Source organism: Meleagris gallopavo, chromosome 1 (assembly GCF_905368555.1).
Source record: "Meleagris gallopavo chromosome 1, MGAL_WU_HG_1.1, whole genome shotgun sequence".
Lineage (NCBI taxonomy): Eukaryota > Metazoa > Chordata > Aves > Galliformes > Phasianidae > Meleagris > Meleagris gallopavo.
In genome coordinates this window covers 168,258,624-168,282,178 of record NC_139404.1, presented here as the reverse complement: position 1 = coordinate 168,282,178, position 23,555 = coordinate 168,258,624, and the positions used below count along the sequence as shown (strand labels likewise).

Genomic DNA, 23,555 nt, shown 5'->3' with positions numbered 1-23,555 from the left:
TCACAGCTTAGAGTAGGGATTACCTGCATGTAAACAGATCTAGCATAGATCTCCAGCAGATCTATCAGCACATTAACGTAAATCACAGTTGCATGACATTAAATACTTGAGAGATGTATTGCTCTGCACAACAGAACTTCAGGTCAGTTTATTTGAGAAGCTGTATCTACATAGAAATACATTAAGTACAACATTAAGTACACCAAAGTGAGACCGCTTCACTACACTGAAGCAGCAAGGCATCATCAGGACAGAAGATGAGTTTAAGTATTTTCCTTCTTTCAGCTTTCCCTTACAGCTCAGTAAAATTCATCTCTACAGCAAATGTCTCACTGTAGACTTTCCATGTTTTTGACTTGTGAGGGTTATCCAGCTCGTTCCTGGGAAGGTACAGTCTGAAAGATAAAATCCAGTAGTATTTCTTAGGACCTGAGGAATGTTTTTCCATTAAGATTGTGGACAAGACTTGAAGTTTGGCTCCAGAGTATTAACTACAGGCCTAGATCTTAAGTTCAGACAGACATTAGGTAAACCTGCATGGGGATTTGGACATGAAGCAACTCACAAATACACAGCCAACCTGATGATTTGTGGTCTATTCCACACAGGACACAACTGTTACAGTAAAGTGAGTGTTATGTCCAGCTCAAGGTCTTTCAAGGGAATAGGCACCTGGTTAATAACCGACCTCATGGCATGCACTTGATTTAGTATTCAGTCAAGCTCAGCCACCATGTTCTCTCCACCCCTTCTCCTTTAATGCTTACGAAATTCATTTCTAGCAATCACCTGATAGCACCTGCACATCACCTTTGATATAACACTGTTGCAGAGCTACATGACAACAGGCACACATTCCTCCTGCTGCTAGATTCGCGTAAATGGCCATCTCAGTTTAGGTGCAAGGTGCATTGGTGCCTAGCACATTAAGTTTAGAGTTATAACTCAAGGCTATTTCTCCTCAGACTGACAGGATAAATTCAGTAAGAACTGTTTGTTTTTTTATAGTTGTGAAAAGAATAGTAATTATACCCGATACTTTAAGTTCACTGTTCTGCTATCTAAACCTACCCATTTCAGTAGGCAGGCCAGAAGCAGCTGAAGTCTCTTTACTTCTCTATCACTCCCCTAGCAAGATAACAAGCTCAGCCTTTGCTGGCAGGATCTCCTCCAGGAATTCTGGTCTCAACAACAAGCCCACAAGAGTTTAACTTTTAACAAAAGCATGAGAACTAGCAAGTTAAGAGCTTTTTTTGGATCCAAAACATTGATATTTAGCTTTTAATATTTGCCTTGCTTAGCTGCTAAATTCAAGTTCCAGCCTCAGTCAGTTGTGCTATTGACATTTGAATAGTTAACTACCTTGAACAAAAAAGGTATTATTAACAGTAGAGTGCTGGGAAACAAACCAGTGGATTAAGATAATTGACAGGACAAGGGGAATGATTTTAAACTAAAGAGAGGGGAGATTCAGATTAGATATCAAGAGGAAATTCTTTACTCAGAGGGTGGTAAAGCACTAGCACAGGCTACCCAGAGAAACTGAGTGCCCCATCCCTGGAGGAGCTCAAGACTGGGTTTGATGCAGTCCTGGGCAGCCTGAGCTGCTGGGTGGCAACCCTGTCCACCCAGCAGTAGGTTAGAATGGCTTGGGTTGGAAGGGACCTTGAAGTCCATCTAGTTGCACAGCCTAGTCCATCACCACTTTGCACAGTACAAGCACGTGCCAACTACCTGTTCACAAGTTAGAACCAGAAATCAGAAAGCCATACAGAAGCTAAGACTGGCTTGGTTAGCACTCTGTTTCAGCTCTCAGCTCTGTGTTCAGTAACTGTCAGCTCTGTTCAGACACCAGAAGTCAGGTTCTGAAGGCATCCACTGTGATCACTTACCTGTTATTTTCAATAAAGGAAGTGTTGAACCAGAAGAAAAATGGGCAGTTATCATAGCCTTTTGGAAGATCCTGAAAGTAAATACTTCATTTAAGGAATGATTTCTGTAGACACAAGTACCCATTTATCCTCAGTAGTTTAACTTACAAAACCAGGTGCTAGAATCAGTACATTTAACAAGACATATCACACCCAGATCACATTTTTCATTCAATTTGTTCCTAGCTATCCAAGCTTAACATAAGACCCATATCAGAAGCAGCAGGTACTCAGCTAAGATGCTTCAGTTGTTCTGCATGAACAGCCACCCCATCTGCACAAGCTGCTGCAGTAACACTTGCTGTGTTCTCACTTCACTGCAGCAGCTCTTGTTTGGCCCTGAAGGGTCCATTCCACACAAGTCAGCAGGGTGGAAGAAAAATAAAAAAAACAAAAATCAGACTTTGCCCCACAGAGCTCAGCCAGCCAAGACCCAGCTGGCATTTGCATCACTGCCCCTCCTCAAGTTAAAATGAGGATCTTAGTGCTGTTGTACTTACAGAGTTAGATTCAAATCTGACTTTCACATCACCACTTATAACAGGGCTGTCTTCCAAGCCAATGACTACAGAGTCACTTTCAGAATCAAAGAAGAGCTAGGTAACAGAGCAAAATATTACGTTTATGAAGACCTACCACAGAGACAGAAGGTCAATTGATGACAACATAAGCTACTAATTCATTGTGTATAAATACAATAGCAGTGCTAGAATATTAGCCAACAATTTAAGCTTCTCAGATCAGAGTGAGCCATCTAGTACATTCAAATGACTTCTAGGAAAGCTTTTTACTACCTTACACTATTTTTCCTAAGGCTTAGCGAAGTTGCATATTTTTTTTTTAACAAAAGTTCATACTTGTCTATTTATTTAGACAGTTTTATGTTGATATCCAGCTTCTGCGACTCAGCTGACAGTTTCATACTCTCACCTTGCAGTTTCCTTGTGTGGCACACGCACATTCCAACACAACTTGCTTTTTCATTATTATCTGCACCTTCATATCAGTTCCATTGCCCTTCCCAACTCCTAGGAAGGAAGAAGTTGCATTAAACTGGAGCACAAACATCTGCTGAAAACTAAACAGAAATCAAAACCAAGTACATCAATCTTATTCAAAACTGCCTTGCTACAGACTTCAGAGAACTCAAACCCTGAAGGTAGCTTGAGCTCCAGAGTCTGAGCTCTATTTTGAAGCAGCAGTGAATCCTATTAGTTGAGCAGGAGCAGATGTGTAGTTCTATCAACTAAACAAGAACAGCAGTTCAGGCCCCCTAGAAAAAAATAAAACTAACCTTCTAGTACTAGTTAGCAGTTCACACATACAGAAACTTACGTATATCAAGCTGAGAAACTGCAGCTCCAGATGTTGAGTTGTATCCACTAATCCTACTTGATAATTGATTCCTTTTCCAAAACAGCAGCTTGCACAAAAAGCACCATTTGACCACATACCCAGGAAGTGACAAAACAAGGCAACTGCACTTCAGATTTTGTTTTCAAATCTGTGCCATTGAAATTCTCAAATCAGAGTAAGTCTACATTCCTACCACAGGCTTAATAAGAGACAGTACAGAGATCAGCTGCCTGTGCTAAGAAACCATCACCAGATAGAGAAAGGCCCAAATTCAAGAAGTTCTTACCATGTATAGAGTGGATTTTGAGGTTTTTTATTTTGAGTTGTCTCTCTGGTGGGAGTTTGAAGTTATACTTGTTTTTCAGGATCTCGTAATACCCAACATATCTACTCTGTAATGCAAAAAAACCCAGATACATTATGCAGTTTCTGTATCTCACACAGACTAATTCCAGATAGAAGAATTAAGTTGGTCTGCACTGAGTTCTTCTCTCAAGTCCAAGGCTTAGAAGAAATTAAGCCATTTGCTTTTTCCTTCCACAGTTTAAGCATGTGGTTGTTAAAGCTCTAAACAAGCTTTACATTTATCTCTAAACAGTATTTATACGTAGTGTTTTAAGAAGAAATCTCTAGAGATCAGCAAAAAGCATGGAACTTTTTTGTGTTTGGCCCTTAAAAAGCTCTAGGAAGCTTTCACTTTGAAGAAACACCAACTGGAGGAGTAACTATCCTTCCATTCTATTTTATACCAGCAACTAGAGTACCTCTGCCAACAGCTTCATCTCACGGTACACAGTGAATCAAGATCTGTGGAGAGGCTTTAAATCTAATCAGGAATGGTTCTGGGCAGCCTGCTCTGGCTCACCTTAAACACTAGATGGTCTCCTTGTGTTAGAAGGGTGGGAGCCCAGATTAAATCACATTTAATACTGCACTCAGAAGCAGCATAAGAAGTGGACTGTAACAAGGGCATATAAGAAAGATGCAATGCAACCCCACCAGTTGATAGTCCTATCCCTAAAGAAAAGGGTACAGTAGTAGGAACCTACATCTCTGAAGCTGCTACATCTCTGCCACTTTGTTTAAGTGCTCACAAGGCTAGGGTAATGAGCCAAACTAACAAAACCTGCTCAAACTTACCTGGGATGGAGTTTCAACTCCTTGAAATTTGGTACTTGTAGTTCTGTCAGTTCTTCTCTCCCCAAAGTAGTCCAAACTCTCCTATACAGGAAGATTTTAAGAGTGAAAAATACCTCACCACCATTCCCCTCCCTGAGGATAGCACAAAGCAGAGTTAAACTAATGAATTTCAAAGGAATACAGAAAAAGATACACAACTTTCTCTGTTACCTTCTGCCTAGAAGGTATTGTAGCTGACTTCCTAACTCTTTGAAAGAGGAAAGCAACATGCTTAAGCAATTGTAGAACCATACACATTTCTCAAGTTACCTGTGGCAGACGAAAGCTGAACACTGGTTTGTGGAGATCTACACTAAATTCAGAAAAGCAAGTGGCCAAACTGATACATGCTCCACACAGATCACCTATAGTGACCTGAGCCTTCTGCAACCCAGGTTTCTGAGTCTGCATCAGAGATTTGGTAGAGCAAAGCAGAAGAACATGGCTACTCTAACTGCACACTTGCTGATCTCCCTTTTCCCAGAATGTTCAGGAAGGCTTCTTGCTGTAACGTTAGCAATCAAAATAAAACCACAAGCAGTTCTTGATGCCTTACACACCTTGGAAGGAGGGTAGGGAAGACAACTACAGGCTACTTAAACAGAGGCTTGCTTTAGTAGTGCATGCTGAGAAGCCACCTACAGTTTGAAGTAGATGCTTAAGGTTCTAAAGAAATGCTTTCAAGGCCACACTCCCTGATCAGGAATAGTCTTAAACAGAAAGTTCACATAGCTGTAAGACTTGTTTTTTTGTTGTTTTTTTTTTAAATACAGACTCTCACAATATTCTTAGTTTATAATATCAATGCATTTCCCCAAGTAAGCAGATTCTAATGAGGATATTCTGACTATTGAAAGAAGCAGAAATAAAAGCTAGTTTTTTTTTTTTTTTTTTTTTTTTTTTTTTACCTTTGCACTCTCAAACTGGTCACTGTGTATAAGCCAAGTACAGACCATTGTTCCAGTTCTACCTGTATTGGAAGTAAGAGAAACTGAGTTATATGAGCTCAAAGGTTTGAGAATTAGTTTTGTGGAAATGAATTCATAGCTTGAAATAGAGGTAACAGGAAATAAGTGGACACAAGTAAGCAAGTACCTGCATTTCTGAAAAGAATAAAACACTGTAGTTTGTTACCTTGCTTACTGAAAGCAGTCCCTGCAATTCTTTATGGTATTATTTAAGGTATTTAATTGGTCAGTAACTGCATCCTCTATTTAGCAGTGGTGAGAGTCAAGCACACCTTACCAAGTCACACTATAGCATCAGTCAGTGCCAGCTGGAGTCTCAAGTCAACTTCTCCACTCCATCTTTCCCTCCCTCAGCCCTACTAAGGCAGCACCAGGACTACTAGCACATGGTCTCCAGTATAATCTTGGTCTCAAATTCAAGCCTGAAGCCACATCATCCCTCCCTACCCTTGTTCTTCAAGCTGGTTTTGGCCTGCAGGTAGGTTCAGCATTCAGTTTCACTAAACCTTCTAAGATAAGTTTCCAGCTGTGGAGAAAAGGCTTTTGTAGACATCTGGTTCAAGTGAACCAGAATTTGTAGTCACCTGATGCTGCGTCTAAAAATGGGACAGAAGCTTTCAGGGCTTGTTCACACAGCTACTAATGTACTTCAACAGCTCCTGCACTACTACAGATTACACATAGCACCCACAGGTCATCTTATGCAGGAGCTCACACAGAACCTGTTCCCACAAATCTACCATGTACTCTCTCAATGCTTTATGTGTCTTAAGGATCCAGCAGTACTTTGGACAACCCCCCCACAGAAATTCAGCAGCTCAAAGTTATGTTGCAGTGCAAAATACTCAGTATGGATCAGTGGCTGGCACAAAGCTAAAGCAGCAACTTAACAATTGCTAGTAGCAATGTTAGTAGCTCCCTGTCCTCAGTCCCTCCTACCAGGATGGTCAGGACAGCAGGAACTTATTGAAGAATTCAGGTTAGCTCCCTCCATAAAATGGCAGCTGATCTCTTAAAACTACTTCAGAACAGGTGTGCAACACTAAACAGCATTACACTGTTGCTAGTCACAGTGCCTGTACAATCTGACAAGTTAAATCATAGAATAGATGGGTTCAGAGTATCAGACTTCAGTTTAACAAGAATGTGTACAACCTGTGTATGCCACAAATTGCAGAAGAAGCCTTACCCTTGCCTCCTTTGCAGTGAATTGCTATGATATTCTTCTCATCTTGATTCATCCACTCGCTGACACTGGTAGTGAATTTCAGCATGTCCCTAGATAAGAAGAAAATTAGTGCAGACAAAGCAAAAGCATGAAAAATTATGCTGGTGCAAACACTCATTAACAAGACTCACTGTAATGCTGGAACATTGTGGTCATCAATAAAGATCCTTTCTACTCTGTAGTGGAAGTACTTAGGGTCATAGCCTTTTTCACCTACAAAGTAAGAGCTGGTGTTACACCAGGAAGAGCAACAAAAGCTTGCAACAGTGAAAGTAGCTTATGATACAAGACTGCTGATCTGAGCATAAAATAGCATTTAAGTCCTTTTGATAGATTTTAAGTTCCTGAAGATCTGATAGCATCAACACCACACCTTGAAGTGATACTTTTCTTTTTAGCAGTCTTTCAATAGTCAGCAACAAAACATACTTACTGCAGAGATTGTAGACTTTATAGTGGTCTGCATGTTTGGTGTCCAAAAACCTTGCAACTTCCTGAAGTAACAAGAAAATTCAAAGTAATTAGTGTTCTTGTCCTTGAAGAAGAGGCCTTTCCATCAACCCAATAGTTCAAATTCCTGTCTCAATTCTGAGAAAGCATGACTGTGATTCAATTCCTTACTCTACATATTTATGTAGAAGGTATCAGACAGCACAGTTCTAAGTGGATGATAAGCATTTAAACATCATCTGTGAGAGAATTTATTTGGTTCACTGAAAGATTCCTCAAGAGGAGAGACATCAGAACATCAGTCTGTTCACACTACAAGATGCATCTTATCTGAGACTAAATCTGAGACTAAAACACAGCAACACAACACAGGGGAGATCACTATAAAATCATCCTGACCAGCCAAGCTCAGGACTAGGATTCAATAGTGTAACCCACATACAAGTTAGTTCACATGCAAGTTCTAGTTCACCTAGAAGTGAAAGAGCATTTAGAAATACTAAACCTGGTAATGAGAGATTCTTACCTCTATAGGATTCCTATAGAAAGACTGCTTCCCAGAAGATGGAAAAGACATTGCAATAACACGATCTGTGGAGAAAACAGCAATCAGAAATAACAACATGGAGGCAGCCCACCCCCCCCAAAGTCCAAGAACAATTTGACTGAGATCATCATGGAATAATCAATTCCTACCCTATGAGTACACTAGGAAAAGCACCTAACCATTTCTAACCATTTCCAAGAGTTTTTCTCCCCCACTCCCATAGTTAGCACAGCTAGAGCAGGCTAATAGACCTTTCTGAAGGATTAGTTACCAGTAAGTGCCAGCCACCATGGACAAAACACCCCAGTAAGTTAGGCAGTAGTTACATAGCTTCCCCAGGCCTCAGAACTGCTATCACTACCTATAGCACATAAAACCTCTCTCCCAGAAGGCTAACCCTTGAAAGCAGTAGTTACTTCAGTGTTAGTAGCCAATTTCATGCTGTGAAGTTTCATCTGTTGTTATAGAATTTCTACCAACCAGTAACATAAGTGAGATCCAGATCAAAGCCATCTTTCATGTAACGCCTTTTGTTTTCAGAGACCTGTAAAAAAATGGAGCAGTCTCTCAAGAGAATGACACAGATCAACAGTTGTCTATTAGTAGGAAAAAAACCAAACCCTGACTCTGAAGCCAAGTCATGTTTCAGAACCTCATTTTATTTTTGCAGAGTTCACAGCATTGGGATTGTGTTATTTGAGTGATCTCCTACTACCTAAAGTAATTTTTGCCTTGATGTATAGAAGTGAAAAAACACTGCAGATTCTCCACGAACAGCACATGAATGGGTCTTTGCTACTTCAGTGTTTGGGAGCTGAATGAAAGGAAGAGAATGATTAGGGCACAATATTTAGGTATTTACTGCTGTGTAAAGGGTTGAACTCAAAACTCCAAATTCCACTGTAGTACCCTGAGTACTAAGTAAGAGGCATTTAAAACAGATAGGGCTTTAATGCAGCTAACAGATGAGCTGTTTTGTTTTCTACCAACCTCTCCTCAGCCAAAGAGGGACCTGCAGTCCGTGCACCACACAAGCCAGCAATTATCAAGACACACCACAGTGTCACAATCACTGATACCCTGCCTTTGTAGGTCAAGGAGATTCTTGCTCAACTAGAGGCAAGAATTACTAGTTCTACTGCAGTCAAAGGCAGAACTGCAATACCCCATCAAGGACACAGAACAGACATGTTGCTTCTGCTGTGTTATCAGTTTCAGATCAACATGCTGTAGACAGATTTGCTGCTTGCTATTTTTTGACAGTTGCCTGAAGAAAGGAACAGTAACAGCTGCCTAGATATACTACTAGGCCAGCTTACCATTCTTCTGGTTACCACTTCAAGTTGTTTCTTCTGTGAAGCCAGGCGAAATATTCTTATCAAGATGACAATTCTCAGAACTCGAAGGAGGGTAACCATTCTAAATGAAAGAGATTAATTGGAAAAAGAAGTTTTGAGCCTAAATGTAAAGCTCGAAATTATTTAAAAGCTGTTTCAGAGAATATTAAAAAAAAAAGCTTTGTTTCATGTAAAAAACCCAAGGCCTGGAGTACCACAGTTTTATTGTTGATTGTGCTAGGGATGCATATTCTGAAGTAGTAACAGAACTAGAAAATCCCATAGTCTATTCTAGGAACTTTCTCAGCTATCTCCACTCAGCAAGCAACAGATTCCCTTAACACTGCCAATTATCCCTTGACACTTAAGTGGAACCAGCCACCTGACAAACAAGCTGAAAAGAAGTTAAATAAGCTAGACATTCTTCAATAAGAAACGTTTTCTTTAATCAGTCAACAATTTGACAAATTTAGTTGAGAAACTTTGAACTCCTACTGAACTTTGGATCAGGCAAGATGCTTATGTGAGTAACTCTACAGAAACAGGGGGAGTTGCTTCAGCGCACCCTTAGGGACAAGGGCAAACTAGCACTTGTTTCTTAAGGAGATACATGAGCACACATTTTTAAGGAGCACATACATGTTTCAGGTCCTGTTATACCTAAGGTAAGAAATTCAGTAAATACCCACAGTTCTCTACCAACGTAGAGCTTGTGGAAGTCAATACACAGAGTTGCCCCAGAAGCTTGGTAAGTTTCAGTTTCTCCCTAACTCCCTTCTAGTCCAAGATAACTCTGCTATTGTTTCAGAGGAATTCCCTGGAACTAGAAGCCATACAAGGACATGACCTAGTACTGGATTGAAGACACTAGAGCCCCTCTCCTCTGCTTGAACCACAGCTTGCATGAAGAATTTGCCCTCTGCCCTTTGCAAAGGCAGCTAGTTAAGCATTAGTTTGCAAGTAGATACCCAACTCAGACATCCTTTTATTGGTCAAGAGACACTTGCTCCAATCCACACTAACTAGACCAGGTTAGAAATAGACACCCCTTGATGGAAGGATGTGATGTATGACAAGTTAGATTTCAGTGGCAGCCCAGAGAGGCAACAAGTTGAGTGCTTTCTGTGGGTGACAACAAGTCTCCAAACAGTCTGAACAGATTTTAAGAATGCTGTTCATATCTGAAGGAAGAACCACGAGGAAAGAAAAGCAACAAAGGCTCAGGTAAGCTACTGGGAATTAGTTTGATTGTGTGGTAGCAACTGGAGGATTAGGTGGGAAGGCCATTATCTCAAAATTTGATACTTGGCCAGGTCTACAGCATCTGAGCTGGACTGAAAAGCTTTTAACAACAGAAGTCTTATGGAGAGCTCAGGAGTTGCATGGGTGAGATAGTAGGTCCCAGCTGAATATCCCAGCATGACTTTTTTTGTGTCGCACCAGAGCTTGTCCTAAAAGCTCCATCAAGTCAGAATACAAGGGACTTGCACACCAACCCACAACAGCATAGAACAGCACAGAAACAGCCCTCTGCCCCCACCACTCACTTTTAGTTACACCAGTAGATGTTTGGATCATATCTGCCTTTGAGACATGGTCAAGATACAACAGAACTGTGAGCCTAAAGAATAGGAAGACTTTGCTTTGAATTCTGTACTGTGAAATACTATCACAGCCGTATTTGTCATCTTGCATGCACTCATCTAGCCTAGATATGCCCAAAAACATTCTTGGTTGCCCATCATGGAAAGATCACATTTAACACTGTCATACCATTCTTACCTTGGCATCTGATCTGTGGCAGCAAGGTCAGAGAAGGAGTAGGTCATATTAATTAGCAGAGTGCCCACTACTATGAGTGCATCTAAAGTATTCAGTTTGGACCGGAAATAGTTCTTGAAGCTGGAAAAAAAAAGTTTTGGATAGATGCCTCTACAGATGTAACAAAAACTCCCCTGATCAGGAAGGGAAGAGCTAGGGACAGATTCTTCTATTAAAAAAAAAAAAAAAAGCTTTTCTTAGAAAGTTAAGCACAAAAGACCCATTATGAGAGCAGTCATAGCAAAGCCAATGCCATTTCCAAGCACTTAAAAGCATTCTACAGATTAGCCTATGAAACAGTAACAGCCAGCAAACACAGCCAAGAGAAGATGAGGCTCTTCTTTATGAGAAGTCAACCTGCCTATCGTTCCAAGCTTGAAGTATTGCTCTTCCTGCTTATGTCTTACCCTTCAACAAACACTCTCATGAGAACATCAACGAGGAAGAAGAGTGCTATAGCCAGGGAAACACCTTCAAGAATCTCTCTAATGCCTCTTTTCTTCTCACTGATGGCCAGATCCACAATCACCACTATGATGTCCACAATGATAAGCACAATCCCAAATACTCTGTGAGGGAAAAAAATATACATATACAAGTTACCTTTAGAAACAGCAAATAATTACTGGTATATACAAACTGGAGATTACAAATCTAGGTTTTTATTTTAAGCTTATACAGAGATTGAGTCCTGCTGCTTGTGTTACAGCTGAGAGATTCAAATTGCATTTTTTAAGTGATCTGCACAGAATATACCATCCACATGGAACTGTATGTTTTTAGACTCAACAGTAGTTATTAATAATCCCATATCTATCCATGTATGATAGAAACCTGAATGCTTTAAGGCACAAAAGCATCAGTGCTGCTTTCCAGCTTCCTCGCTTTCCCTCCCACTTGTAAGGAAGAGCAGTCCCTGAGAAATAACCATATTTAATGGTTCACCCTCTTTTAGCACCTAGATTGTATACAGAAGACCAACTGGCTGCCACAGGCTTTAGTACAACATTAAGAACTCTTATGCCAATAAATGACAGTAACACAATTCCAGCTCTCCATTCTCTTTGGAGAACACAGACACCTGTTTAAGACATCCTTCTCAAAGAAACCTCCCCTTTGCTGGAGGAGGTAGATTCAGTACTTCCCAGACAGAAGCTCAAACAAATATCAGAGTTCCTACAATAAAAAGAACTACTTCCCTCTTTCCCACATCATTACAAGCATAATCTTTTACCTGAATCCAAATGACATCACAAACGGGGAAATTTTTCTCCTAATGGTACTGCAAGAAAAGAGAATCAGCATCAAGACAAGTGACAATTTGCTACTGATTAAGCCAGAGTAGCACTGTTACTGAAGTTCATTTTTTTATTTTCAGAACTGTGTCATTGATATAAGAGAGTATTCAGCTGTATTCATGAAGCAAATACATTAAGGCAGTGCTTGGAAAAAAAAGAAATCTTTCATCACTCAAACAAGAGGTATTTTATCAGCTACAACCTTAAAAAAAAAAAAGTACTATTTTGTCAGTATTGTTCACATATTTGTCCTATTTGTCCTGTTATGTATGGTTACTGTACCTCCCCATCACCACCCACACCATTGGAGACACCCAATGTTACAGGAAACATTCATCAACTCAGTCATTTATATCGCACCTCAATCTCATCAAAACTACCCTAAAGGAAACAAGTAGTTTGAGCATTACATTTCACTTGGTGAGAGACCTTAACTTCATTATCCAGTTTAAGACAAGGCTGAGTATCTTTGAAGTGAAGAGGAAGCATTTTGATGGGCATACTGATTTAGTCCATACTCCTCATTATGAAGTTTAAAGTTCAAAATATGAACAAGTAAACAGCTACACTTTTGAGACGGAAAGGTGCTGCATCCTTAACATGGATGGGAAAACTGAATACTGTAACTGAAGTAATAAGCCTTATTTTCAAGGCAACGTAGCATATGGAAGGTTCTCCTCACACTGATGAATGCCCAGGATGCAAGGAAAACAATAATTACATTATTTTGTGACTTTGTCCAGCTAACCCTATGATATAGGTATAGTATACAGGAAGACTTCAGCTTCCACAGCCCAAGGACAAGCACCTTTATTGGATGCACTAAAAAGGTACTCTAATCTGGCCTACAAACATCTTGGATCAGTTAAAGGCACAAGAGTTGCTTGCATATTTAGCTTAAGCCTTTATGAAATGCACTTCTAAGCACCTTGACCTGAATTCATACAATTTCAGACAATGAGAGAGGAACTGAGACAACAGGTTTAATCTTACTGTTCTTACTGATCATGAGCAGGTTCAAACAGTTCATTCTTGATGATGCTTACCATTTGCTCCAGATGCTCATTCACCTGATTCTCTCACCAGCATTTCCTCAGTGCTCTCCCAAGCCAATTCTTTTGGGAGAACATGTATGCAGTGCAGTTTGAACTACCTATTTTCCACTCTGTGACAGATTTGTTGCTAACTGGTGAACTGAGCTTTCATCTCCATAGGTATTAAGAAGCTTCCTGAACTTGCATGCAGTTATACATTAGAGCAAATCTTGGTATCAAGTGATGTACAGCTTCAAGGTACTGATCAGGATAAGATCAGTGCACTGGTATCAAAATAATTAAGGCTTATCACTAACTTCAGCACACCACCTGCCTTCTCATTTTGGCTCAGGCATTTTCACTTTGGGGGGGGGGGGGGGGTAAACTAAGCACTTAGTGTCTCATTAGCTTACTTGGAACAGCTGTCCTCTTCATTATCCTCATCACGACCATCATCAATCTTTATCGTGGGCTCATTTGCTTTTGGAGAGCTGGCAAAGGAACAGCACAAAAAAAAAAAATCACATACCAGTACAGATGTCAACTTCATATATTGCTACCCTTCATTATTTCAGATAAAGTAGCATTAACTACTGTCAGCTGAGCAGCAAGGAGCAACCTGGGCAAGAGCACAGTAGTAGTACTAGGGGAAGAAAGGCTTTCCATATGTTGGCACAACAGAAGCCTTTGGTTTGCATTGACCTAGTTCCACTTAACTATCCATCTACCAAAGTTCTCTTTCGGGGAAGGAAGGGAAGATATTTTAAGTAATAAGATAAAGGACTTTGAAGTAAAGCATCCAAAAGTCTGTCAAGAACTTGAGACAAGTCCAGACTCTGGAAGTGCTGGAAACATGCATGTGCAAAATTCAAGTGGAAAAAAAAAAAAACAAAAACAAAACATCAACACTACTACAGTAAAGTACTTGTTCATAAAACACTTGCTAGGAGAAACCATAGCACAGCAATGTTTTTGTGCTGAGCAGGATACCAGACCGGAAACTGGAAGACCAGGGCAGCAGCAGCAGCTGAAAACTTTTGCAATTGCTGCTCACCATAACTTCCTCAGAAGAGTCTCCTAAAAATCAGGATTTTGTTTTGCCACCTGAAATGCTTTGAATACCACAAGATGACTTCATAGAAAGTCAAACGTAATAGTCAAATCCAACAATTTGCATTTTTAACTTACTGCACAGAAATAGTGTATTGTATAATAGCACAGCCACAGTGTTTGCTGTGGCTCTGTCTCTGGCATCACTGTACTCACACAGAAGCAACCATATGCATGGTAATTTCCCAGCTCCAGTATCTCCAGATACTGGCAAGCTTGCTCTGTTCCTAAAACTGAAGCAAGGCTCTGGAGATATGTGACCATTCAGCTCTGTTTCCCAGCTGTTCTCACAGGACATTCACTTCAGAGTTATCTGCTTAGCGTGGGCTGAAACACTTTTTAGGATGTTACTGCTGCAATAGCACTCCTGCTGCAGATCACTTGCTTGTACTTGTATACAAGTGAAGGGAACTTAAAGCCAGCTTTTTATCCTCTACTCTGAGAGAAATAAGATAAGAAAGAGCTACAGTAGTGTTTTGGGCTAACATAAGAAAAAAACAGAAGCCAAGCCCAAGGACACTATTTATACTGTGCTCTCACACAGTAATTCAGATCTGAATAATGCTTCCCTAGCAGATAGCTTTACTTTACATCTAACCGTTGCCCAAACTAGAAAAAGCTTTCTGCTACAAGATCCTACATCTAGTCTTCAAACACAAGGAAGAAGACAAGAAAATGAAGGCATACTACAACCTATTTCCTACTTATGTACTGTCTAAAGAGTACACGAGCTTTTCTAACTGCTCACAGTTAGAGTGAGCATCAGACTGGAAGATTATAAGGAGAGCAGAGCAATATGCTAACTACAGAACAACTTGACAGTGGCTCCCAAAAGCTAGAAGAAAGCAAGACTTACTGCCCTCAACTTAACAAACCAGGGCAGGATAGTTGTACCTCCTCATTACAGTTCTCAACTACTTGTAAGAAGCCCAGCACAAAAGCACATTCCTATCAGAGATATCACTCCTCAAGAAGCACTGTTCTCAGGGTGGAAGAAAAAAGAAGAAAACAGAGACCGTGCATGAAGTGCTTGAAGTTTATACGGCATATCTCCTCTTCATCACGTTCAACAAAGTAAGGAATGCTAGGCAGAAGGCTGCATGCAGCACACTTCAGCTCTGAACTCGTGCACCAGTGCAGTTAGTTCCACTCACCTCGAAGCTTCAGTGAGCTCTGACCCCTGTTCATACCTCACAGTCGTCATTGTGGTTTTTCTTGCTCTGCTGGCGTTAAGAGAAGCACATGCAGTTAGATAGCAGTACAAGCAGCAAGGAGTAGTCACATTTTTGCCTATACTAGTTCTATACGTTATGAGAGGGCGGGCCTGTGCTCCCTCCTCAAGCCCCTTCCCTCACAGCTGAGGAAGCACAGAGGAGCCATCGCTCAGCACCACAACCAAGCACATCTAGCACGCACAAGAGACGACAGCTTTGTTATCTCGGCACGATCTTTTCCCCGCTTCCAACCCGTCCCCTGCTCCGGCTGGCAAAGCCAGGAACTCGGGTAGCAGCGCACACGGGATGCCCACACCTCACCCCCGGCTGCTGTACCCAGCTCGTCCGATCCCGGGCTGCGAAGCCCCGCCCGGCACAGCCTCACCCGCCGGGCTAAGGAGAGAGGCGCCTCCCAGGCGGGCTGTTGGCCGGCCCCGGTCAGCCCCCGGCACTCCCCGCCCAGTAAAGCCCCGCGGGCCGAACCCCGGTCGTCGCCAGCCGTAGCCCCGGCCACCTCCGGCGGGGCCTGCCCGGGAACTTCCCCGAGCGCCCTCACTTCAGCACGGCCACCCGCCTCCGAGCTCAAAGTCGAGCCCGGACACCCGCCCCCGGCGCCCCGCGAACTCAGCGGAAAATTGCGTTAAACTTCCTGAGGACAGCCTGCCCACCTCCCGAGCGAAGCCCCGCTCACCCGCCGAGCCGAAGCGGAACCGCGAAGCAGGAAAGCGCTGCGGCCCCTACCTCGGGACGCGGTTAAAAGGGCCGCGGGGCCGCACCTGGCCCGGGCCGGGCCCGACCGCTGCCATGGCGACGGCCTCTCTCCGCCGCCCGCCTCTGCCCTCCGCTGCGACCGGGAGCACCTCCTGTATGAGAAAGGCTGCGAGCCCTAGAGCTGTTCAGCCTGGGGAAGAGAAGGCTGAGCGAGGATCTTATCCAGGCTGGATGTGGCTCTGGGCAGCTTGGTCTGGTGGTTGGCAACCCTGACTGTGGCAGAGGGGTTGAAACTAGATGATCATTAAGGTCCTTTTCAACCCAGGCCATTCTATGATTCTGTGATCTTACCAATGCTGTATCTAATGGGTGGGAGTCAAGTGGATGAGACCAGGCTCTTTTCAGTAGTGCTCAGTGACAGAACAAGGGGAAATGGGCACAGACTGGGACACGGAAAGTTCCATATGAATGTGAAGAAGAACTTTACTGTCAGACTGGCAGAGCACTGGAACAGGCTGCCCAAAGAGGTTGTGGAGTCACCTTCACAGAATCACAGAATGGTCTGGGTTGGAAGGGACCTCAAGGATCATGAATCCCCAGCCCCCATGCCACAGGCAGGACCACCAACCTCCCCATTTAATACTAGACCAGGCTGCCCAGGGCCCCATCCAACCTGGCCTTGAACACCTCCAGGGATGGGGCATCCACAACCTCTCTGGGCAGCCTCTGCAGCACCTCACCACTCTCTCTGTAAAGAACTTCCCCCTGGTATCCAACCTAAATCTTCCCTCCCTCAACTTAAAACCATTTCCCCTCGTCCTGCAGTTATCTACCCTTTCAAAGAGTTGATTTCCCTCCTGTTTGTAGGCTCCTTTTAGGTACTGAAAGGCTGCAATGAGGTCACCCTGCAGCCTTCTTTTCTCCAGGCTGAACAAGCCCAGCTCCCTCAGTCTGTCTTTGTAGGGGAGGTGCTCCAGCCCCCCAGTCATCTTAGTGGCCCTCCTCTGGACCCTCTCCAACAGCTCCCTGTCTTTCTTGTACTGGGGGCTCCAAATTTGGACACAGTATTCTAGATGGGGCCTCACAAGAGCAGAGTAGAGGGGGACAATCACCTCCCTTTCCCTGCTGGCCACCCCTCTTCTGATGGAGCCCAGGATACCATTTGCTTTCTGAGCTTCAAAGGAGATATTCAAGACCTGTCTGAACTTCTATCTCTGTGGCCTGCTGTAGGGAATCTGCTTTAAAGGGGATTGGATTCTATGATCTGCAGAGATCTCTTCCAACACCAAAAATTCTGTTATTCTGTGACATTCAGCCCGTGCAGTTGGGCTGAATCACTCCATCCCTGAGAATCCTGTGAAGCAGCACGTGGTACATGGCTGCTCCCTTACCACAAGTCGAGTTATCTACAAGCAGCCCGTTAGCATGAGCACTTTGTGGCAGAAACCTGCTTCTCGCTAACGCTAGGGCCAACTCTGCCCTTTTCCAGCGTTTTGCAGCACGCTCAGCAGCAGAGGGAGCTCCAGGACAGCGCTTGGGTCCTGCTTCCACAGCTGCAAGGTTGGACAGGCAGGTGAGGCAGGGAGCAGCAGCCTTCGCCGAAGAAAATCACATTTTCAAGGCGAGAACTGAGTAAGGGACTGCTGGACAAACCTTTCTTGAAGGCTTCAGTATTTTTGTTTTCAGTATTTTGCCTGAATTATGTCACTCTCCTATAACCCTTAGAGATAAAAAAAACTTCTCAGAAAGAGCAACTCTTTGAAAGGGTAGATAACAGCAAGACAAGGGGAAATGATTTTAAGTTGAGGGAGGGAAGATTTAGGTTGGATACCAGGGGGAAGTTCTATACAGAGAGAGTGGTGAGGTGCTGGAAGAGGCTGCCCAGAGAGGTTGTGGATGCCCCGTCCCTGGAGGAGTTCAAGGCCAGATTGGATGGGGCCCTGGGCAGCCTGGTCTAGTATTAAATGGGGAGGTTGGTGGTCCTGCCTGTGGCATGGGGGTTGGGGATTCATGATCCTTGAGGTCCCTTCCAACCCGGGCCATTCTGTGATTCTGTGAGTAGTGAGGCAGTGGCACAGATTGCCCAGGGAGGTGGTAGAGTCACCATCCCTGGAGGTGTTCAAGAACTGTGTGGACGTGGCACTGAGGGACACGAATTAGTGAGCATGGTGGGATGGGTTGGTGGTTGGACTAGATGATCTTGGTGATATTTTCCAACCTTAATGAAAATAAGTGTTTGAAGGTGGAACATTTCTGGACATCAGAATAAGTAGTTTCCCCTTCAGGTCTATAAATATGTGAAAAAGTAGTTATTACAGACAGTGCTAGTCAGCGATGAGCTAAGTACATTTTGGGTATTCAAATAATTAGAGAAACAGCTAAACATGGATCAAAGCTGGATGATGAGAAGAAGCATTAGATTAACTTCTTAACTCTGGAAATAACCTTACATACGGCAGGTAATTTGGTACAGGTTTGATCCTGAAGACCCTGTGGGATTCTGTGAGTTCCTTTCAGCAGGATCTGGTGGCTGTGGAACACCTTTGTGGGGAGGACTGTATCACAGAAGAGTGTGCAGATCTGGGCATTTGGTATCTTTTCTCCTGGGCCTTGTAAGCACCAAACTGTGAAGGCAGTTTGGGTGTTGAAGTGGATTTTACACTAACAACCTACAACGATCAATCTAAGCAGGGGCTGGAGGCTGGCAGGCTTCCAGTTTGGCACTCAGACTGAATACGAGGGCCAAAAATATAACAACTTCCTAGAGGATGCAGATGCACTTAGAATAAAAATCAAACAAACAAACAAACAAAGAGTTTTTCTCTCATTTATTGCCAGTGATTGCACCATAACTGTTGCTTTCAGTAGAGCTAATCCTATAGCTCTAGCAGGTTTGCCAGCTCTGATGTATCTTCATGAGTTTCCTGATGGTCAATCTATTTTCTTAAAACTACGACTTCTGAAGTCAAAAAGCAAAAGTAAAAACACCACATTTAGCTTTTAATAAAATTGATTTTCAAGCTCTCAGCTGGTGGAGAAAGGATGTATAAACATGACCCAAGGTTCATGAAACAGAAAATAAAAAAGAAGCGTTTAAAGTATTCTGTTTTTTAAATTCAAGGCTTGTAAATCAGTTTCATTGTATTACGTTGTTTAATTCATAATACTGACATTTTAAAACCCCTCAGAATCCAGTTCTGATCCCTGGATGATTATTCATAGGTGTAAAACAGCAGAACTGACAACAAAATAAAAAAAAAATAAAGATAGAAATGTTCAGTAAATAATACAGTTATACTGGGTAGGAGCAAGATGAAGTGTGTATATCTCAGAGAGGTGATGACGTATTTTAAATTCCAAAAATAACAGAGAAGCATGATAAACAGAATCTCTTAACTTGACAGATGTCAAGATAAGTAGGTACAGATCATTTATATCTGATACCTGTAAGAAAGAGAGCCAAGCAAAATAACGAGCTTTTTATTCTGTTTTGGGATAACAGAAGTATGGAGATAAGGAGAGGGGAAGGGGGATCAACTCAGTGCCAGTATCCAAAGCAGATAGATCGGATGACCTAATGGTGCTAGCTTGGTTGGTTTGGCTCTCAGAAAATAAGAGAAGAGTAGACAGAAGCTTCAACTGATAGAATATTGAAGAAGCTCAGTGATAGTAATAATTACTAATGTCAGTCAACATGGGATTATGAAAAATAATTCCTGTCAAATAAATTGATATTTCAAAAACAGGATTGCAAGTTTTACTGATAAAATACAGGTATTTTGTTGCTTCTGTGAACAACTGTCTGGCTAGAATATTGTATTTGATTACAGAGCTTGAAGGGTGTGAAATCAATGTGATTCACACGACTTTAATGAAAACTTTGCACACTAATCTTAAAATAACTGTGAAACAAGAACAGTCCTTAAGCAGTTCATTCCCAAAGAGATTCTGCAGGGACTGGGTGTTGTCTTCTATTTAATATTGTGTTGGGCTGTTTTGTTTTGAACTATGCCCCTGAATAAAACCTCCAGTGATAAAGTTTTCAGCTGACACAGAGCTTGGAGAAGCGGTCAGTTACAAGAACTGCTGCCAAGCACTGATTAAATTGTAACATGTGGTAAGAGAAGATGAATGAAGAGCTTGCATTCCATACATCCACTGTCAGTCTCACAACGAAGGACCTCAGGGTGGTGCAGCCTGCAGACCTGAAGGAACAATGCAACATCTTTCAGAAAAAAAATATCCTTGGTCATCTTATAGTCTCACTGTCACTGAGAGACATTAGCCACCTGAATGAGAAATGTGTGTATGTGTCATAAAGCTCATGAGCATTTCTTGATTAACTTCTCATGTGTTGCAAATCGCAGCCATCCTGACCGCAGTGATTAAAACCAAGGGCAGATCAGACTTAGAACACCAGTGATTGTGTTGTGAAAGCAAGTAACTGAAAAAACCTGACTTAGCAGTAGGGAGTAATCAGCTGCAGGTGGTCTTTCCATATGTCTCTGTGGCAAAATGCATAACAAGATTCTTAGATCCACAAATAGGAAAGATGTGAGGCTGAGTGCATTGCTGGAGCTACTTTGCTTCTGTGTTCTCTCAGTTCTCTAGTCCTGGTAGCCATAACTCTAAAAAGAAAAAGGAAGAACCGTGATGTGAGCAAATGACTAAAGTGTAGCTCATCACATCTGAGTCTAAGAGCTCAAAGCTAGGCAACTTATCCAAGATAAGGGATGACTTAGCACTGTTGGTCAGGCTAGTTCCAGAAAAAACATCTAGGGAACTAAAAGGGGATGAAAGCAGACTCTGAGCATCAAAATCTTGGTGTGAAAAGATCCTTGTTTAGCAGCTGCCTAATCCTGCAGGATATTAAGCTTTTTTGGGCACTTTGCTGTTGGACTGCAGAGGTCCTCAGAACATGCTGTTCTGCTTCTGGCATGCCTTGGGCTGTTCTGGCCTTCTGTGTCTGCTCCTAATGGGGCAGATCAGGATCCCAAATGTAGGCAGAGGAGTACTGCGTTACCCGCTCAGTAAAGCCCCTGAGTCCACCATACACCAGCCAAAGCTCTTTCAAGCCTTCTGTGTGAGTTCTGCATTAAGCAACTCTGAATGGAATCAGCACAGGAGTAGAACTTGCTCTTGCTTTTCCCAATTGGAGGCAGGCACAGAGCTCATAGTTGCTTGGCTTTAAGCAGAGAAAAACAAATATGGCAGAAGAGGGCTTACAGGGTAAGACATCTTGAGAATAAAAGGCTGGAGGATGGGCCTCAGCAGATTCTGACTCAGGGCAAATAACAATAATAATAATAATAATAAACAATGAGAGTAATTAAGCAGTGAAAGATCATGCAAAGGTCTGTGGTTTGTTGTTCAACACCAAATATTTTACAACAAAATATCTTTTTCTCAAAGAGATGCTTCCGTTCAAATGGGAATGAGTTAGGTCAGGGGAGTTCTCTGACCTGAGGTAGGTAGGAGATCACGCAGATTATCCACATGTTCCCTCTGGCCTTGTGACTAATTCGCTTTTGTACAGCTATTCCTGATGTAAATGAGATGGGCTCAGACCTGTGCTTGCCCTCAGGGGCTTAGGAACTAATTATGTTTGTTGTATCAACCCATTAGATACTCATAGGCCGCATATAGACTTCTTAGATGAATTATGTCTTTGCTCTTTGAACATTATCAAAACATTCAGATCTGGCATGTTTCAAGGTCTGCCACCATTATTCCTTTGTGCATGGATTTCTGTGGTTATTCCTTGCTAACAAACCACAAACTTTTAATACGTATGTCCTGGTTTCGGTTATTTCATAGATTGAAACTACAGTGGCTGACGTCATCACGATGTTTTAAATTTATCATACTTTTGTTGAAGTCCTTTATCATTAGATTAAAAGAAAAAAAAAAAAAAAGTTTCAGACCTCATAAATTAACTTTGTTCAAAAAAAAAAAGCAAAAACAACAAAACCCTAGCAGCCCACGTTCCTCCAGAAAATGCATAGCAGCTGGCTCATTGAGAGCTTGCAGGCCGCCGCCGCCTGCACACCTGCAGTGCCTACAAAGAACACTGGTTTGTTGTCTCTTCCAGTGAGCAAGATGTTCATGGAAGGTGGGAAGTGGTGGAGAGGCACAGAAATAATGGCAAATGCATGGAGCACCTGGGTTCAGTGCAAATGAGCTGTTTTGCTTGGATCTGGCTCTGGATTACTCTGAATTTTCCTAGGGTGCGGGTAGGTAGCCAGACTCTTGCTGTGAAAACTCAAGTCTGTAACTCCTTTGAAGCCTTGGAGCAGCTGGCTCATTTCTTCCTTACTGCTTTAAGAACAAACAAACAGCCAGGAACTTGTTTGGGAGAAAAACTTGTCCTGAGAATTTGGGGATGCCACCTCTGTCTTCCAGCAGCAATGATGTTCTATTAATGCCTAGGGGAAGGAGAATGTCCTTTGGGTGTCATCTTCATGTCTTCATGCTGAGCAGCTCTGGGGGAGCCCAGCACACCACAGCTGCAGGAATATCCAGAGCTGTCCCAGAGCCCCTCTGTTCACTTTTGTCCACTGCTTTACATTCTTGCTGTGCTGGCTGTGCATTTAATGTATGAATAGTAGTTTTTTTATGACTGTTATTCAGCACCTACACACTTTTGCTGGAAGCAGGGAAGAAGAAAGCAGGGTGGGGAAGTTTTTATTTAATGAAATGGTTATTATTTGCTGACAAGATCACTGAGTGTCTTATGAAGAGGGAACTTGGTCTCCTTCCAAGTAACTAAACAGGAATTTGCACTGCAGTATGTGTGTGAAGCACGTGTATTTCAGACAAAAAAAAAAAAAAAGAAAATGTACAGCCCTATTGCCTAGAGACTTCAACATCTGTGAGGACGCTTTATTGCTCACGCTGCCCGCGTTCTGTACGATGACTTGGTTGTTTTACCTCAGGGCCAGTGAAGCGGTGCAGGAACATGTCTCCCTGCTTGAGCTGCCTCATGGGAACTCAACCTCGTGGCTCTGCAGTACTTCAGGTATTCCTGACTCTTCTTCTAGCCTGGGCAAATAAATTCATCATGAAACAGGTATGCGAGGAACATGTTCCAGCTGACCGGGATTTTCACATGCAGACATTGTCGAGGCTATCACCACTGGAGCCTTGAACAGAACATGGGCGTTTCAGGCCTCTGGGCTCTGAGAGGCGTTTGGGGGTCCCTGAGGAAGGGTTGGACTTTGAGTTCTGCTCCTACAAAGTGGCAGTCACTTAACATACATGCACGAGTTTTTCCCCCACCAGGTTTACAGCCCCACTGCCCCATCTACTAGGGACCAGCAGGAGTTGGAGATGTGGGGTCTGATGGCTGCCCCATGGGACGCTGTAAACACC

General features: G+C 42.6%; 1 protein-coding gene across 15 annotated transcripts; it reads right to left on the bottom strand.

Moving 5' to 3' along the window:
* Positions 1 to 118: 118 nt before the first annotated feature.
* Positions 119 to 16,347, bottom strand: LOC100540211 (phosphatidylinositol 3,4,5-trisphosphate 3-phosphatase TPTE2-like). Of its 15 annotated transcripts, none has more exons than XM_019612116.3 (19): positions 16,215 to 16,347; positions 15,414 to 15,482; positions 13,563 to 13,640; positions 12,052 to 12,099; positions 11,225 to 11,386; positions 10,779 to 10,898; positions 8,979 to 9,078; positions 8,140 to 8,203; positions 7,639 to 7,703; positions 7,096 to 7,156; positions 6,794 to 6,875; positions 6,624 to 6,712; positions 5,375 to 5,436; positions 4,428 to 4,508; positions 3,574 to 3,679; positions 2,862 to 2,959; positions 2,432 to 2,527; positions 1,893 to 1,963; positions 119 to 395 (listed from the first exon to the last, which is right to left on the bottom strand). In XM_019612116.3, exons 1-19 carry the CDS (start codon positions 16,277 to 16,279, stop codon positions 293 to 295), a joined length of 1,620 nt encoding a protein of 539 aa, XP_019467661.1. In that variant the 5' UTR covers positions 16,280 to 16,347; the 3' UTR covers positions 119 to 292. The 15 variants fall into 15 exon arrangements, with proteins under 15 accessions (XP_019467661.1, XP_085072059.1, XP_085072060.1 ...); XM_085215933.1 differs by having other exon boundaries at positions 16,165 to 16,308; XM_085215934.1 differs by having other exon boundaries at positions 15,414 to 15,479; positions 16,165 to 16,308.
* Positions 16,348 to 23,555: the final 7,208 nt, after the last annotated feature.

What these genes read in the sequence shown, in the direction of transcription:
- LOC100540211 (XM_019612116.3), bottom strand. Translation starts at nt 16,279, where the DNA reads ATGGCAGCGGTCGGGCCCGGCCCGGGCCAGGTGCGGCCCCGCGGCCCT. An exon ending in GAGCTCACTGAAGCTTCGAG is followed by an intron (nt 13,641 to 15,413) that starts GTGAGTGGAACT and finishes TTCCTTTGCCAG; the next exon opens with CTCTCCAAAAGCAAATGAGC. An exon ending in GAAGAGGACAGCTGTTCCAA is followed by an intron (nt 12,100 to 13,562) that starts GTAAGCTAATGA and finishes CTTTTCTTGCAG; the next exon opens with TACCATTAGGAGAAAAATTT.